The 19,082-nt window shown below is 46.6% G+C and overlaps 1 protein-coding gene across 1 annotated transcript in view; it reads left to right on the top strand.

Moving 5' to 3' along the window:
• The window catches only part of LOC147124145 (A disintegrin and metalloproteinase with thrombospondin motifs 3-like), a 463,277-nt gene extending 444,420 nt beyond the window's left edge, over positions 1-18,857 (top strand). The window contains exons 18-19 of the mRNA XM_085982801.1: positions 9,895-10,012; positions 16,309-18,857. Of these exons, the coding sequence (XP_085838927.1) occupies positions 9,895-10,012; positions 16,309-16,835 (645 nt within the window). The 3' untranslated portion in view covers positions 16,836-18,857. The remainder of the gene's footprint in view (positions 1-9,894; positions 10,013-16,308) is intronic.
• The last annotated feature ends 225 nt before the right edge of the window (positions 18,858-19,082 follow it).

The following is a 19,082-nucleotide window of genomic DNA, read 5'->3' as shown; positions in this document are numbered from 1 at the left end:
TATCTCCGTGCACCCCCCCCCCCACCCCCCTGCCGACCAATTTCACTCGCTTAGCATTGCGGTGATTTCCAGCAACCGTTAACCGTAGTTGCCAGTGACACCGGCAACTTTGTTGGCGAACACAAATTTTTCCCCCTTGCGTTTAGATAGCGCCATTCACATCCTCAATATGCCCCAAAGTGCTTCATGGGCAATGAACGGGGTACATTACTGGTGGGCACAGGTCTGTTACTGTATAACACTGGGATACAGTACTGGTGGGTACAGGTCTGTCACAGTATTACACTAGGATACAGTACTGGTGGGTACAGGTCTGTTACTGTATAACACTGGGATACAGTACTGGTGGGTACAGGTCTGTCACAGTATTACACTGGGATACAGTACTGGTGGGTACAGGTCTGTTACTGTATAACACTGGGATACAGTACTGGTGGGTACAGGTCTGTCACAGTATTACACTGGGATACAGTACTGGTGGGTACAGGTCTGTTACTGTATAACACTGGGGTACAGTACTGGTGGGTACAGGTCTGTTACTGTATAACACTGGGATACAGTACTGGTGGGTACAGGTCTGTCACAGTATTACACTGGGATACAGTACTGGTGGGTACAGGTCTGTTACTGTATAACACTGGGATACAGTACTGGTGGGCACAGGTCTGTCACAGTATTACACTGGGATACAGTACTGGTGGGTACAGGTCTGTTACTGTATAACACTGGGGTACAGTACTGGTGGGTACAGGTCTGTTACTGTATAACACTGGGATACAGTACTGGTGGGCACAGGTCTGTTACTGTATAACACTGGGGTACAGTACTGGTGGGTACAGGTCTGTTACTGTATAACACTGGGATACAGTACTGGTGGGTACAGGTCTGTTACTGTATAACACTGGGATACAGTACTGGTGGGTACAGGTCTGTCACAGTATTACACTGGGATACAGTACTGGTGGGTACAGGTCTGTTACTGTATAACACTGGGATACAGTACTGGTGGGTACAGGTCTGTTACTGTATAACACTGGGATACAGTACTGGTGGGTACAGGTCTGTTACTGTATAACACTGGGGTACAGTACTGGTGGGTACAGGTCTGTTACTGTATAACACTGGGATACAGTACTGGTGGGTACAGGTCTGTTACTGTATAACACTGGGATACAGTACTGGTGGGTACAGGTCTGTCACAGTATTACACTGGGATACAGTACTGGTGGGCACAGGTCTGTCACAGTATTACACTGGGATACAGTACTGGTGGGTACAGGTCTGTTACTGTATAACACTGGGATACAGTACTGGTGGGTACAGGTCTGTTACTGTATAACACTGGGGTACAGTACTGGTGGGTACAGGTCTGTTACTGTATAACACTGGGATACAGTACTGGTAGGTACAGGTCTGTTACTGTATAACACTGGGGAACAGTACTGGTGGGTACAGGTCTGTTACTGTATAACACTGGGATACATTACTGGTGGGTACAGGTCTGTTACTGTATAACACGGGTACAGTACTGGTGGGTACAGGTCTGTTACTGCATAGCACTGGGATACAGTACTGGTGGGTACAGGTCTGTTGCTGTATAACACTGGTGTACAGTACTGGTGGGTACAACTCTGTCACTGTATAACACTGGTGTACACTACTGGTGGGTACAGGTCTGTTACTGTATAACACGGGTACAGGACCGGTGCGTACAGGTCTGTTACTGTATAACACTGGTGTACAGTACTGGTGGGTACAGGTCTGTTACTGTATAACACTGGGATACAGTACTGGTGGGCACAGGTCTGTCACAGTATTACACTGGGATACAGTACTGGTGGGTACAGATCTGTTACTGTATAACACTGGGATACAGTACTGGTGGGTACAGGTCTGTTACTGTATAACACTGGGGTACAGTACTGGTGGGTACAGGTCTGTTACTGTATAACACTGGGATACAGTACTGGTAGGTACAGGTCTGTTACTGTATAACACTGGGGTACAGTACTGGTGGGTACAGGTCTGTTACTGTATAACACTGGGATACAGTACTGGTGGGTACAGGTCTGTTACTGTATAACACGGGTACAGTACTGGTGGGTACAGGTCTGTTACTGCATAGCACTGGGATACAGTACTGGTGGGTACAGGTCTGTTGCTGTATAACACTGGTGTACAGTACTGGTGGGTACAACTCTGTCACTGTATAACACTGGTGTACACTACTGGTGGGTACAGGTCTGTTACTGTATAACACGGGTACAGGACCGGTGCGTACAGGTCTGTTACTGTATAACACTGGTGTACAGTACTGGTGGGTACAGGTCTGTTACTGTATAACACTGGGGTACAGTACTGGTGGGAATAGGTCTGTCACTTTACAACACTGGGGTATAATACTGGTGGGTACAGGTCTGCAACTGTATAACACTGGGGTGTAAGAGCCATAAAAGCTTAAGAAAATACTTTAAAATAGTGGCTAAATGGCATAATACAGTTAATTTACCTGACCGACTTATTGTATTAAGAAACCCCCTATTTTCTTGCTCCAGTAGTATAGTCCGACACCCCCTTCATTCTTGCCACAATGGAACAGTCCTTAAGCCACACCTGGGTGCAGCCATTTTACAGTTTAAACTGCACGTGGTCGAAAGAGGCAGAAGCTGTGAGGTTTGGAGCAGTACAGTTTTTGACCGTGTTCGTTTATACGTGTTTGCTTTGTAATTCCGTTTGTTAAGTGTTATAGTAAACGGTTTAAAAGACAAAGCTACGTTTGGGAACGTTTTATTTCGACACGCGTCTACTCGTTGTTAAAGGCCCCACAGCTCAGTGGCCTGCCTGTTTGGAAACTAAGAAGCGCCATTACATTAGTCAAAAACTGGCTCCCTAAGAAGGAAGGGACGGAATCGTCAGCGAACGTATACATGAATGGTCACGGAGCCAGACGACAATATAAGAAAGCGAAGGTACAGTGACTGTTACTTGCTTTGTTCATTCTATTGAGAAGCTAAATAAGAGCTGCGGGTAAAATGGCCGAGGCCTTGCGGAGCCAGGAGCTTCCCTCAGCCAGAAGGATTGCTAGCCAAAAGAGGGAAATAAAGCTCACCCCAAAGGCAATGGAAGAGAAGTTACATAGAAGCATAGGTGCAAGGAAGGCTAAATTAGCTCAGATAACTGGAAAAATGAAGATAATTGATCGCCTCATGGAAGATAATGCTAATATTAAGAAAGCTGAAGACATAATGTATTACGATTTCTCCAAGCTGCATGAAGAATTTAATGTACTCAATGAAGATGTATTAGCACTTCTGTCTGAAGAAGAGGGAAACGATGATCAGCACAACTGGTTTGATCTTAAATCAACCAGCATTAAGGACTATATCAAGGCCACGGAACAGTGGATTTTAAAGATTCGTCAAGATGCTGATACAGCAGAGAAAGATAAAGTTGACGATGAAGTCGGACCAGACGATAGCATTTCAGAGACTTCCGCCAGACCGAGCAAAAATCGAAAAGAAGGTAGCTCTGTTTCTGGACGCAGGTCAGTCGCTTCCACCACAAGCTCGTCGCGACGCGTAAGAGCGGAGGCTGAACGGGCGGCGTTGATGGCGCGCGCAGCATCTTTAGCGGAGAAGCAAGCTCTTGAATGGGAAGAGGCCCGACTGCAGGTCCAAGAGGCCCAACTGCAGGCCCAACAGGCCCAACTGCAGGCCCAACTGCAGGCCCAAGTGCAGGCCCAACGGGCCCAGGTGCAGGCAAAGAAAGAACAGCTGGAGATAAAAACAGCTATCGAGGTCTCAGACGCCAGGTTGAGTGCGTACGAAGATTATGAAGGCTCACGGGATGGCGGGAGCCACTGCCAGTCAACGTTGTCACATAGAGTTGGATCCAGGGCACCTTCAAGAGTTACAACAGAGCCCGAAGGCAATCCCCTGGCATTACAGCGTGGAAGAGTGGCCTCTCCACTAACAGGAGCACGTGATGCTACCCCAGACGTCAGACGGTCTAGACTAGACCCCGCTGATGACCACCAGAGGCCTGAAGACACAGGGAGAAGCCTATACCGAGTGATGCAACGTCAGAACGAAATTACAGAGATGCTTGTAAAACAACAGAATCTGTTTCGACTCCCTCAAAGAGACATACCAGTGTTCCAAGGCGACCCACTCAAGTATAAGCCCTTCATCAGATCCTTTGAACAAGCCATTGACTCCAAAACAGAGAGCAGCAGTGATAAGTTGTACTACCTGGGACAGTACACCAGTGGTAAACCACAAGACCTGGTCAGAAGCTGTGAACACATGAGACCGGACCGGGGATACATAGAAGCCAGGAAGTTGCTGCAGGAGCACTATGGTAACGAGCTGAAGATAGCCACTGCATATATTGAAAAGGCTACCAAGTGGCCACAGATCAGATCGGAGGACGGAGAGGCATTGAACGCATACGTTCTTTTCCTCATAGGATGTCGCAACACCATGGAGGATGTTGAATTCATGGAAGAGATGGACAATCCTACGACTATGAGAATCATCATCTCTAAGCTTCCTTACAGGATGAGAGAACAATGGAGAAGAACAGCCTTTGAGATAATGGAGAGACGGAAAAGTAGAGCCAGGTTTGCAGACTTAGTGAATTTCATAGACAAACAGGCTAAAATTGCTAGGGACCCATTGTTTGGAAACATCCAGGATGTCAGCCCGACTACTGATGGAAGAGTGAAAGCCAAGCCTGTTGAATCAAAGACTCTCAGGAAAGGTGGTTCCAGGGGAAGCAGCTTTGCAACTATCGTCACTCAGGCCGAGGAAGAAAGGCCCCAGAACTCCTCTACCAAAAGGAGCAGCACAGGGACGTCTGCTGATGCCTTTCAGAAGCCATGCTTATTCTGCCAGAAGAATCATACATTGGATTTCTGTAGCGACATCAAAGCACAGCCACATAAGGACAGAATCGAATTCTTGAAGTGCAACGGCCTATGTTTTGGATGTCTCTCTCAGGGGCACCTGAGTAGAAACTGTAAGCAAAGAACAACATGCAGAGAGTGCACCCGGAAACATCCCAGTCTGCTGCATATCCATAAAGAAGAACAAGTCCCTAAGAAGAGTGAAGAAAACAATACCGACGAGACGGTTGTTTCAAGTGCTCTGGTGTCGCTAGAACCAGAGACTTGTGGACTTACTGGGGCCGGTGACAGTGATTGTATTCTCGCCATCGTACCAGTAAGGATCAAGTCTAAGAGGAGTGAGAAGGTTGTGGAGACTTACGCCTTCATGGATCCAGGTAGTTCAGCAACGTTCTGCACAGAATCACTCATGCGACAGCTGAACGTTAGAGGCAGAAGAACAGAAATCCTATTACGCACCATGGGTCATGAGAAGGCAATGCAAAGTTATATCCTGTCAGACCTAGAAGTGTGTGGACTTGAAGAGAAGGACTTCATAGACCTGCCTAATGTTTTCACACAGAGGGAGATTCCTGTTAGAATAGGGAACCTAGCCCTGCAGAAGGATGTGGATAGATGGCCTTACCTAGAAAAGGTGCGTCTCCCATACATTAAAGCAGAAATTGGCCTATTAATTGGAACCAATGCCTACAAAACTATGGAGCCATGGCAGGTGATAAACAGCAAGGATGACGGACCCTACACCGTCAGGACAGCCCTTGGATGGGTAGTCAATGGACCGGTAAGGAGAGATGATGGCAACAAGTCGAACAAGGAGGAACGACAAAATGTCACAGTTAATCGCATCTCGATCGCAAGCATTGAAGAGCTGTTGATACAGCAGTTCAACGCAGACTTCTCAGAACGCAGCTGTGAGGAAAAGACAGAGATGTCACAAGAAGACCATCAGTTCATGGATTTGATGACAAGGTCTACACAGTTCATTGATGGCCACTATCACATTGGTTTGCCACTGAGAAGACAGACCGCGAAGATGCCGAACAATCGCTGCATAGCAGAGCAACGCGCCATTAGTCTAAAGAGAAAGCTGAACAAGAACCCCGACTTTCACGAAGACTACAAAGACTTCATGAGAAACATCATAGCGAAAGGCTATGCTGTAAAAGTGCCTGAAGAACAGTTGAACAGAGACGATGGAAGGGTCTGGTACATTCCTCATCACGGGGTGTATCACCCAAAGAAGAAAAAGATCCGTGTAGTGTTTGACTGCGCCGCCTCATTCAGAGGAACTTCACTGAATGATCAGCTGCTTCAAGGTCCTGATCTTACTAATACCCTCATTGGCGTCTTGACTAGGTTTAGACAAGAGCTCGTTGCCATGATGGCAGACATAGAATCAATGTTCTACCAAGTCAGAATCCCTGATGAAGATGCTGATCTTCTGCGTTTCCTTTGGTGGCCAGATGGCGACGTTAGTCAAGCGATGGTGGAATGTAGAATGGCCGTACACTTGTTTGGAGCCACATCATCTCCCAGCTGTGCAAGCTACGCTCTCAGAAAGACTGCAGAAGATGGCAAAGGCAAAGCACCATCAGAGGCCGTGGAGACAATCTTCAGAAACTTTTATGTCGATGACTGTCTGAAGTCCGTGTCAACAGAAGACGATGCCATCGCACTGTCAAGAGACCTTAGAACTCTGTGTTCGAATGGAGGATTCCATCTGACTAAGTGGATAAGCAACAGCAGAGCAGTTCTAGCTTCTATCCCAGAAAAGGAAAGAGCCACTGAAGTCAAAGATCTGGACCTGAGCCACGATGTCCTTACTATCGAGAGAGCTCTTGGTGTACAATGGTGCATCGAGTCAGACACGTTCAACTTCAGGATAATGGTGAACGAAAGACCATCCACAAGACGAGGGATTCTCTCCGTGGTCAGTTCCATCTACGACCCTCTCGGATTCCTGGCACCACTCATTCTGCCGGTGAAGCTGATGCTACGAGAGCTGTGTAGAGACAAGAGAGGATGGGATGAAGATATCCCAGAAGGTCAAGCTCAGAGATGGCACAGATGGCTGACAGATTTGCAACAACTTTCTAGCTTCAACGTCAGTAGATGCATCAAGCCCGCGAGTTTTGGGGTTACAAGGACGGCTCAACTACATCATTTCTCGGACGCCAGTGAGGACGGCTATGGCACGGCTACTTACCTCTTGCTGACAAATCAACAGGGCCAGAAACATTGTGCCTTCCTCATGGGGAAATCCAGGGTGGCTCCGCTGAAGCAGGTCACCATTGACGGCAGCGGTTGTTGCAGTTAAAGTTGACCAGGTGATGCGTAAAGAGTTACAGCTCCCATTAGAAGAATCTGTCTTCTGGACGGATAGCACGACGGTGCTGAAGTATATAGAGAATGAGAAGATACGCTTCAAGACCTTCGTAGCAAACAGAATCTCATCCATTAGAGAAGCTACACAACCATCTCAATGGAGGTACGTAAACACCTCATTAAACCCAGCAGATCAAGCCTCACGGGGATTGAAGGCTGAAAACTTCACGAGGAGCGAAACTTGGATACAAGGCCCAAGTTATCTGCTGGAAACAGAGAGATCATGGCCAGAAAGACCAGATATGCCAAGTCAGATTGCTGAAGACGACGTCGAAGTCAAGAGATCAGTCACAGTAAATCTCATAAATACGAAAGAGAACTTCGACACAGTGAACAAGCTTGTTAACCATTTCTCAGGATGGCACCAGTTGAGGAAAGCAGTTGCATGGTTCCTAAGGTTGAAAGAGTTGCTGCTACACCGGAGCGGTAAGAGAAAAGAGTACCGAGCCACTATCAGTCAGTCTGAAAGTAACCCTGATAAGCAGAGAATGCTTCTACAGCAGTACATGCATCAGCACAAATCACATTGGGCAAGAATTCACTGACCGTGGAGGATTTGGCCAAGGCTGAGAAGGAGATAGTTCGCTTCAGTCAAAGACAAAGATACCCAGAAGAAATCGAAGCTCTACAGCGAAATGCTCCAATCAAGAAAGGTAGTCATATCTACAAGCTGGACCCTACACTGCAAGATGGAGTACTGAGGGTGGGAGGGAGACGAAACAAATCTGCTATGCCAGAGGAGGCCAAGCATCCTGCTATCCTTTCTAAGGACCTCCGGGTTGCTACTCTCATTCTTCAGCATATACACCAGAGTATTGGACACAGTGGGAGGAATCACGTGCTTGCGAAGCTAAGACAAAGATACTGGATTCCAGGAGCTAATTCCGTAATAAGAAAAATACTCTCTGAATGCATTGTTTGCAGACGGTTACATGCTAGAGCTGGGGAGCAGAAAATGGCAGACCTGCCTGAAGACCGTTTGTTACCAGACAAGCCCCCATTTACAAACGTAGGGGTGGACTATTTCGGGCCTTTCGAGGTAAAGCGAGGACGGAGCCTTGTCAAGAGATATGGTGTGCTTTTCACTTGTTTGACCATCAGAGCAGTTCATATTGAGGTGGCACACACGCTTGACACTGATTCCTGTATTAACGCCTTGCGGCGCTTTGTCTGTAGAAGAGGACAGGTGTCCATTATGCGTTCTGATAATGGCACCAATCTCGTCGGAGCGGAGAGAGAACTACGGGAAGCTATTGAAGGTTGGAATCGGCTTAAAATACAGGAAGCCATGATGCAAACAGGAATTAAGTGGATCTTCAATCCTCCAGCTGCATCCCACCATGGAGGTGTCTGGGAAAGACAGATACGCACCGTAAGAAAACTACTCAGTTCTGTACTGAAGCAGCAAGCGCTTGACGACGAGGGACTCCAAACCGTTCTGTGCGAGGTCGAAGCCATCATTAATGACCGACCGATAACTAAGACATCAGATGATCCCAATGACCTCGAAGCCCTGACTCCGAACCACCTGTTGTTGTTGAAAACACAGCCAGCCATGCCCCCGGGAGTCTTCAAAAAGGAAGATCTGTATGCCCGTCGGAAGTGGAGGCAAGTTCAGTATATGTCAGACCTTTTCTGGACCAGATGGACAAGAGAATACTTACCTCTGCTACAGGAGCGTCAAAAATGGTCCAAAAAAAAGAGGAACTTCATTGTCGGAGACATTGTCTTAATCGTGGATGATTCAGCCCCTAGAAATTCTTGGTTGATGGGAAAAATAATTAAGACCATGCCAGACTCCAGAGGCGTCGTTCGTCGCGTTTGTTTGCAAACCAAGACCAGTACCCTGGAAAGACCGATCACAAAGCTCTGCCTGCTACAAGAAGCAGCGTGAAAGGTTCCTGAACGAAAAAAGTGGACATTTATATTGTAAATACGTTGAACTCATTAGTTTATGACTCTTAAGAATGTTTGAGTAATTGATATGCTTCATGTGCCTAGTCAATTAGGGGCCGGAATGTAAGAGCCATAAAAGCTTAAGAAAATACTTTAAAATAGTGGCTAAATGGCATAATACAGTTAATTTACCTGACCGACTTATTGTATTAAGAAACCCCCTATTTTCTTGCTCCAGTAGTATAGTCCGACACCCCCTTCATTCTTGCCACAATGGAACAGTCCTTAAGCCACACCTGGGTGCAGCCATTTTACAGTTTAAACTGCACGTGGTCGAAAGAGGCAGAAGCTGTGAGGTTTGGAGCAGTACAGTTTTTGACCGTGTTCGTTTATACGTGTTTGCTTTGTAATTCCGTTTGTTAAGTGTTATAGTAAACAGTTTAAAAGACAAAGCTACGTTTGGGAACGTTTTATTTCGACACGCGTCTACTCGTTGTTAAAGGCCCCACAGCTCAGTGGCCTGCCTGTTTGGAAACTAAGAAGCGCCATTACACTGGGGTACAGTACATGTCTGGTTACCTGTCTCACTGTATAACACTGGGTTATAGTAGTGATGGGTACAAGTCCAACACACTGAAAGACGCTATATAAATGCAAATTGGTTTGTTTGTTCTTCCCATCGTTGATTTGTGTTTAATTCTTCACAGTGCTCCGTTACATGTGGTGAAGGAATTGAACAAAGACAGGTCATATGTCGTGCAAGTGATCAGTGTGATGGTGAGAAGCCAGAAGCTACAAGAGTCTGCAGACTCCCCCCTTGTGGTGGTATGTACAGTACCTGTGACGGTGCCCATTCATCAGGCCTAGGGTTGACAACCCTCCAGGATTCTCCTAGAATCTCCAGGAATTAAAGTAAAACTCCTGGACACTGCTGCGAGCAACCCGGGAGAGAAATCATAGGGGCGTTTAAAAAGCTAGTGTGTTTTGTTTTCAATTTCTTTGAACACTTTTGTATTGGTTATAAAATTATTGGAAATGGGGGAAAAAAAGGCTGTTTGACTGGAGCTGGCGGTTGGATGTCATCTGTTGAAACCTTTAAGAATACAGTCAGTCCTCATCAGCAATGAGGTGTCCCATTGCTTAGTGAACTGAACCGAATTGTTTGTCAGCTTTCTAGATCTGAAAGACTGCATTGAGCTACTGAAAATTAGCCACATTTTGTGCATTTTAGTCTCAAACCTGTTGCAAGGGAGGTGAGAAATTGTGGATGACGAATTCTGATTTACAAAAAACTGCAAAAAGTGTCTGAAGTGTAAGATTTAGGGCTGATTTTCCTGCGACCTCCCTCCCTATTAATTTTAGTATGTTTCTGCTTTCCAGCCCCTGGATCACTGGGAATTCCTGTTCCAGGCCTTTGGGACTCTCCAGCACACGCCTGGCAAGAGTTAAGCACCCGCAGAAAGAGCAGGATCCTCGGGGAGGAGGGAAGGAGGTGTGGGGGTTTAAAAATTATTTTTTTAATTTGCAGCCTCCATTTAAGACTGAGATGAGGAGGAATTTCTTCACTCAGAGGGTTGTGAATCTTTGGAATTCTCTGCCCCAGATGGCTGTGAATGCTGAGTCTTTGGCCTAGAAATTCGGTGGGCTGCACCACCAGTTAGCGCCTAGAGAGGGCCCTCAGTGGCTTTAGCGCCACTGGCCATGCCTCCCGCGAAATTTAGCGGGGCACCAATGACTCCTGTTATCAGGACAAACTATGAGGCGCCAGTGACTCTTGTTATCAGGACAGACTATGGGGGGCCAGTGACTCCTGTTATCAGGGCAGACTATGAGGAGCCAGTGGCTCCTGTTATCAGGACAGACTATGAGGGGCCAGTGACTCTGTTATCAGGACAGACTATGAGGGGCCAGTGACTCTGTTATCAGGACAGACTATGAGGGGCCAGTGACTCCTGTTGTCAGGACAGACTATGAGGGGCCAGTGGCTCCTGTTATCAGGACAGACTATGAGGGGCCAGTGACTCCTGTTATTTGGACAGACTATGAGGGGCCAGTGACTCTGTTATCAGGACAGACTATGAGGGGCCAGTGACTCCTGTTGTCAGAACAGACTATGAGGGGCCAGTGACTCCTGTTATCAGGACAGACTGTGAGGAGCCAGTGACTCCTGTTATTTGGACAGACTATGAGGGGCCAGTGACTCTGTTATCAGGACAGACTATGAGGGGCCAGTGACTCCTGTTGTCAGAACAGACTATGAGGGGCCAGTGACTCCTGTTATCAGGACAGACTGTGAGGAGCCAGTGACTCTGTTATCAGGACAGACTATGAGGGGCCAGTGACTCTGTTATCAGAACCGACTATGAGGGGCCAGTGACTCCTGTTATCAGGACAGACTATGAGGGGCCAGTGGCTCCTGTTATCAGGGCAGACTATGAGGGGCCAGTGACTCTGTTATCAGGACAGACTATGAGGGGCCAGTGACTCCTGTTATCAGGACAGACTATGAGGGGCCAGTGGCTCCTGTTATCAGGACAGACTATGAGGGGCCAGTGACTCCTGTTATCAGGACAGACTATGAGGGGCCAGTGGCTCCTGTTATCAGGACAGACTATGAGGGGCCAGTGACTCCTGTTATCAGGACAGACTATGAGGGGCCAGTGACTCTGTTATCAGGACAGACTATGAGGGGCCAGTGGCTCCTGTTATCAGGACAGACTATGAGGAGCCAGTGACTCTGTTATCAGGACAGACTATGAGGAGCCAGTGACTCCTGTTATCAGAACAGACTATGAGGGGCCAGTGACTCCTGTTATCAGGACAGACTATGAGGGGCCAGTGACTCCTGTTGTCAGGACAGACTATGAGGGGCCAGTGACTCCTGTTATCAGGACAGACTGTGAGGAGCCAGTGACTCCTGTTATCAGGACAGACTATGAGGGGCCAGTGGCTCCTGTTATCAGGACAGACTATGAGGGGCCAGTGACTCCTGTTATCAGGACAGACTGTGAGGAGCCAGTGACTCTGTTATCAGGACAGACTATGAGGAGCCAGTGACTCCTGTTATCAGGACAAACTATGAGGGGCCAGTGGCTCCTGTTATCAGGACAGACTATGAGGGGCCAGTGACTCCTGTTATCAGGACAGACTATGAGGGGCCAGTGGCTCCTGTTATCAGGACAGACTATGAGGAGCCAGTGACTCCTGTTATCAGGACAGACTATGAGGAGCCAGTGACTCCTGTTATCAGGACAGACTATGAGAGGCCAGTGACTCCTGTTATCAGGACAGACTATGAGGGGCCAATGACTCCTGTTATCCGGACAGACTATGAGAGGCCAGTGACTCCTGTTATCAGGGCAGACTATGAGGGGCCAGTGACTCCTGTTGTCAGGACAGACTATGAGGGGCCAGTGGCTCCTGTTATCAGGGCAGACTATGAGGGGCCAGTGACTCTGTTATCAGGACAGACTGTGAGGAGCCAGTGACTCCTGTTATCAGGACAGACTATGAGGGGCCAGTGACTCCTGTTATCAGAGCAGACTATGAGGGGCCAGTGACTCCTGTTATCAGAGCAGACTATGAGGGGCCAGTGGCTCCTGTTGTCAGGACAGACTATGAGGGGCCAGTGACTCCTGTTGTCAGGACAGACTATGAGGAGCCAGTGGCTCTGTTATCAGGACAGACTATGAGGGGCCAGTGACTCCTGTTGTCAGGACAGACTATGAGGAACCAGTGACTCCTGTTATCAGAGCAGACTATGAGAGGCCTTTGACTCCTACTATCAGGGCAGGCCGTGAGGTGCCTGTGGCCTCTGTTATCAGGGCAGACAATTGTGGAATTTTTTCTGCATGTCAGAGTATCCGCCAGATATTTCTCTTTATTTAATACCCTGCGTAAACAGTTCTCACTTTATCTTGCTTATATTGTTTTGCCTTTGTTCCTTCATTGAAATGTACTGAAAGATTACATTTTTGATCTTTCTGTGACTTAAAAGATGCTAAGGAGAGCTTACCCTTGAGGTTATAGTGGGAATTCAACGTTTGTGGACTGCTGCAATTTTTTTAAATTCCTGAATTACAGCAAAAAAGCAGCTGAGAGTAAAGAACATCCATCCTATCCGTGCATCCCCGAGCAGCCGACAGACACCCCAGCCTTATGAGCACTGAGTGAGTGTCTGCGCCAGAAATTCAGCAATTCCAGTCATTGCCGTTAACTAGCTGCTTAATGTAGAACTGTCCCTGAATTCCCCTGGATAATTTAAATATGTGCGGCAAGTGCAGGCAACGGCAGCGCTGCTCGCCTGCCCAAAATGGTGGCCGCCGCGTTCCGCACCGGAAGTCGGTGGAATTGAGGCAGCCACCATTTTTTCTGCTGAACTGGCCTTAGTGGCTGGCGCTAAAAGTCCCAATTTCGCGGCCATAAGGTATTAAAACGAAGTCTGCCTCAAAGTGGTCTTTTATTACTTACAGTGCACCTTAACGAGTTGCAAACTAGTGAGTAAGCACAGTTGTTTCTGCCCGAAATAAACGGAGCACTTAAGACACTATAACCGGCAACTTTAAAATTGATGTTAATGCAAATGGACAATGGTTATCGCTTTTTGGCCAATATAAGTAAGTGTCTGTTTTAAATGTGGACGTTTTTAAGTGGTGGGGACTGTAACTGTGTTGGAACGCCACTCAACAATAACCTTTCCTTTCTTAATCAAACAAAACTCGCCCATCTGGATTTATGATTTGTGACTGTGTTTGCTTCCCAAAATCACTATTTGTGTCCCTCCACGGTGTGTGCATGCGAGGTGGTGGTTGGTTGAGATGGTGATGAAGCAGGCTGATAGTTGGTTGAGATGGGGATGAAGCAGGATGGTGATTGGTTGAGATGGTGAATCAGGCTGGTGATTGGTTGAGATGGTGATGAAGCAGGCTGATAGTTGGTTGAGATGGGGATGAAGCAGGATGGTGATTCGTTGAGATGGTGAATCAGGCTGGTGATTGGTTGAGATGGTGGATCAGGCTGGTGATTGGTTGAGATGGTAAATCAGGCTGGTGATTGGTTGAGATGGTGATGATACAAGATGCTGGTTGGTTGAGATGGTGAATCAGGCTGGTGATTTGTTGAGATGGTGAATCAGGCTGGTGTGCTGCGAGATCCTGTTGCCTCAGTCCAGCTTCCTCATCGCAGCCTTCTTGGATTTTAAAACTGTAATATATTTTCAGATTGTAGCCTCACTTACCCAAACTCAAAACGTACCTTCAGTGGTTTCAAAAATATTTCAGGTTCTCTCGAGTCATTCTTTAATCATCACATAATGTAACTAGCAATCACTCAGCATGCATACCTACATTGAAATCTACATGCACTGCAGTCTGCCTGCATTGCTGTCCCCATGCATTGCTGACTCCATGCATTGCTGCCCCATGCATTGCTATCCCCATACATTGCCATCCCCATGCATTGCCGTCCCCGTGCATTGCCTTGTCCCATGCATTGCTGTCCCCATGCATTGCTGTCCCCATGCATTGCTGTCCCCATGCATTGCTGTCCCCCATGCATTGCCGTCCCCCATGCATTGCCGTCTGTAGTGTATGTAATGTTCCACCTTTAAGAGAACTATTTTAAGGGTTGCACTACTTTACCTTGGCTGCTGTATACTGTAATACCGGTGGTGACCACACCGGTATATAAGTGCTGTGTAATGATTTATTAGGCAGTTCCGCCCTGACCTTCGACTAGTAAAGACCTGTTAAATTTTACTCTTGTGGTCTGTGTATTAATTCTCAATATAACACACAGACTTAACACCGTCCCCCATGCATTGCCGTTCCCCATGCATTGCCATCCCCCATGCATTGCCATCCCCGTGCATTGCCATCCCCGTGCATTGCCGTCCCCATGCATTGCCGTCCCCATGCATTGCTGTCCCCATGCATTGCTGTCCCCCATGCATTGCCATCCCCCATGCATTGCTGTCCCCCATGCATTGCCGTTCCCCATGCATTGCCATCCCCGTGCATTGCCGTCCCTGTGCATTGCCGTCCCCCATGCATTGCCGTCCCCCATGCATTGCCGGTTCCCCGTGCATTGCCGGTCCCCATGCATTGCCGGTCCCCATGCATTGCTGCTCCCCGTGCATTGCCGGTCCCCATGCATTGCCGCTCCCCGTGCATTGTCGTTCCCCATGCATTGCCGGTCCCCGTGCATTGTCGTTCCCCGTGCATTGCCGGTCCCCGTGCATTGCCGGTCCCCATACATTGCCGCTCCCCGTGCATTGTCGTTCCCCGTGCATTGCCGGTCCCCGTGCATTGCCGGTCCCCATGCATTGTGTCCCCATTCATTGCCGTCCCCCATGCATTGCCGTCCCCCATGCATTACCATTCGTCATGCATTGCCATCCCCATCATTGCCATCCCCATGCCCTCAGTAGAGTCTTTTCCCAATACTAAAGCAGTTTTTTCTTGCTAAGGGGTACACACTACTTCAGCTGTCTGCTCTCCAGTCTACTCCAGCCTGTTTAGTGCCAGCTTCTGACAAGCACAGTTAGCAGTAAATGAGCATGATACTACAGTGGCAGTATAAGTGTGCTATAGTGACAGTGATATCATAGTTTGTTTTAGAAAATAACTTGTAAGCTACACTACTAATCCATGACTTGACTACGATGCTATTGTAAGACCTTGTGGTGTGAACAGCTATTTACACACAGACCTTTTTCACTGCTTCACTGTCCTGTTACGATACATCTCAAAAAAGAAAATGAAGATTTCCTTTTGGTTATGCTGCCAATGATGAAATTCCCGTGGTTGGTATCTTAATAAAAACACTGCCCCTTTTAATTTAAATTCAATCCATAAACAAAATGAATGCAAAGAGACAGCACAGACCCAGCAGGCTGGAATGGCCTCCCACTGCGCTAAAGTTCCCTGGTTCTAAAATGGTAAACAAAGAAGTTCCTGACAACCCCGATAACGTCTTTATATCGCAGTCTACAATTTCACCCCTGATCACATGACCCATGCAATTTATTGCACATTGTACAGATTTTAATTTCTGCACTTGGGATATTTTAGCCTTCTCCTATTTTGAATAAACTGTTTCATTTTACTTTGTTTGCCTTGCAGATGAGCCGTGCCTGAAAGACAAGTCTATATTCTGTCAGATGGAAGTGCTTGCTCGATACTGCTCCATCCCAGGCTACAACAAGCTCTGTTGTGAATCCTGCAGCAAGCGCAGTAGCACCCTGCCTCCCCCCTTCTTTACTGGCACTGCTGAAATAGAGGATGTAGTGGCTGAAGCCAACCACATGGCCGGCCTCGAGGTGACACCAACTCATCAGCCCGACTCCACTTCCAGGAGCAGAGGTCCACAGGGCAACAGGTTGGTCAGAGCAAAGAACATTGAGCCTAGTGCAATAACCCCAGCACGTGGCAAAACAAAAGGTCTGGATTCCACCAAGAAAAACACTCTTTCTGCAGCCGGTAAGTCTCACAGATTGGTGGCTTCACAGTATCGGCTCCATTTAATTCAAGGCAGTGATCGCAATCCTACCACCATCAGCAACAGCTCCACAGCTACCCATTCATCAGTCAGCGCGGCAAAGACATCGGACAGACATGCTGCGTTACAATCTCCTGTGGTAGAGACATGAAGGAGGATGCTTCCTACATACATCAGACACTTCTGGGGGAAAAAAATTACCATTTAAAAAAGTCAATTGTAGACATCATGGTGCATGCAGTATTTGAAAAGGATTTTCTGCAATTCCAGTGAATTTAAACTGTCAAGTTTTTTCTTTTTCAAGAAGAGATGAAGTAGTAAAGTGCTGGCACTTTGCTGTTTGTCAATAAATTGGCCAGCATCCAATTTGTTTAGGCTCACTTAAACAAGCACCAAAGATCTTCACAATGAGGAGGAAATAACCAGGTTCGCTGGTTGATATCTTCGGAAAGGATTAAGACTACATTTTGCACATCAGCTGATGTTCAAAAAATCAAAGCCAGAAATACAAAGAGATGCTGAATTTCTTTAAGGGTTTACAGTGTTGCATTGATACGAAATGGTATACAGTAAAGTCAAATGTGGCTTATTTGTCAGTGAAATAGATATTATTTAAGTCATTTGCAGCTGTTGTGTAAATACTGTATATGCAAAAGTCAGTATTATGTTTTAAAACTACAGTTTGTTCCATGGGATTTTGTTTACCAATGATACATAACCATTGCTAAATTTCAGTGTGTACCTGATGTTGAAAAACTGTCCTAATACATTCCACAAATCGCAATGAGGAGCAACAGATGTATCAATGGTTCGGGTAAGAATTACCGGTCCCTTTAACAGTTTAACTCGGCAGTAATTACACGCGGATCTCCCAATCACTTTGGTGCTAGTAAAAAGAAACTGTGCCGATTTGGAACGACTCAGCAGGTCAGCGAGCACCCATGCAGAGAAAAGCTTGCTTAATATTCTGGCGAAGGCTTACATTCAAAACAGGATATCTGACCGTTCTTCGATATAGCGGTAAACCTGCTGTGCCTCTCCAGAATTTTCTGTTCTTGTTGCCTATCCCATTGGGTAGATTTAAATGCCCTTATAAAATCAACTGTTCATAACCAAATATCCAGTCACCCAGTTATGCATTTTGAATGTAAAATGGCTATTTTCCCAAGGCTAAGGTGCTCCAGGTGCCTACTTTCTATCATCTCATAGCCTCCTTTGCCCACAGTGCAGATTGCTGCCGTCAGCAGTGAATATATTTGCAAAAGTAACCTCGTTCCCTTTTGTGATCCAATCAGTCATTCACTCCAGGGCATTATTATACAACGTGCCCGTGTAAGTATGATTGAAAACATCAGGGCCCAGAAATTCAGCTGCCCAGCTAAAATATACTCACCCGGGAGGGGAAGCAGCACTCCACCTGACCACACCTTCAAAGAACAGGCCACTGACGTACCCACCCCCCTCCCCCCCCACGATCTGCAAGGGATATAAAACAAACTAAAGCACTATGATGGTTGTGGGCTCAATTTTTTTCCAAAATAACGATGTTGCTGTGACAGGCAGTGTAGAATTTGGATATTCCAGTAACAATTGACGAGCAACATTATTGCAAACTTAGAAACTTACCGTAAGACGGAACTGTTTTGAAAACGGTGAACTGGTAGCATTAAACTAAAACATTGTAACGTAAACAAGCAAATGGGGAGGGGGGGTGCGGGGGGTAGGAGGATACAGATAAGCTAGTGTGAAGCAATGTCTAGTGTTCCATTACGTAATCAAAAAGGCATAGTTAGGATATAACAATTTGGAAACACATAGTGGTACACTATGGAAGAATGTTTGCTATTGGCCTGCTAGTAATTGAATATGTTCCAGTCAATTCAATGCCTTTAAAGAATTGCTGCTACCTTCCTGCAAGGCTTTTGAAGGTTAATGAAGCTAGTGTTTAGTTTGTAAAATGACAACCCCTGTGCCTCAGACAGTTGCATAGAATTTATTTAAGAATCCCCCTTTGGAAATGGAAATAATATGAATTAATTTGTTTTATTTGCTTTCTTTTGTACAATAATATAGATTCCTGTTTTATCCTGAGCATACACTACTGATGCTGTTTGTTGTATTGGGGAGCACATAGCAATAAAAGTAATATCCGAGTTTATGTCCTTTGAAGCTATTTGAATTTGTGGTCTTGATTGTGTTTCTGCCATTTCATTTTCCTACCCCTTTCTTCACTATTGATCTGCCTGGTGACTTTCTCAAGCTCATTGGTAGACCTGGCTCCAAGTTCTATTGAGCACTTCAAAACCTCAGTAGGGTCACTTGTTGATTATATATTAAAATCGCTGAGTGGGTCACAAGTCACAACATTCCATTTCAAAATGCTGCATTAACTGACCCT

This window comes from Somniosus microcephalus, chromosome 1 (assembly GCF_052327205.1).
Source record: "Somniosus microcephalus isolate GS21.2 chromosome 1, FLI_Smic_1.0, whole genome shotgun sequence".
NCBI lineage: Eukaryota > Metazoa > Chordata > Chondrichthyes > Squaliformes > Somniosidae > Somniosus > Somniosus microcephalus.
Note: the sequence above shows the minus strand (reverse complement) of the source record. Positions and strands in the feature narration are given on the sequence as shown.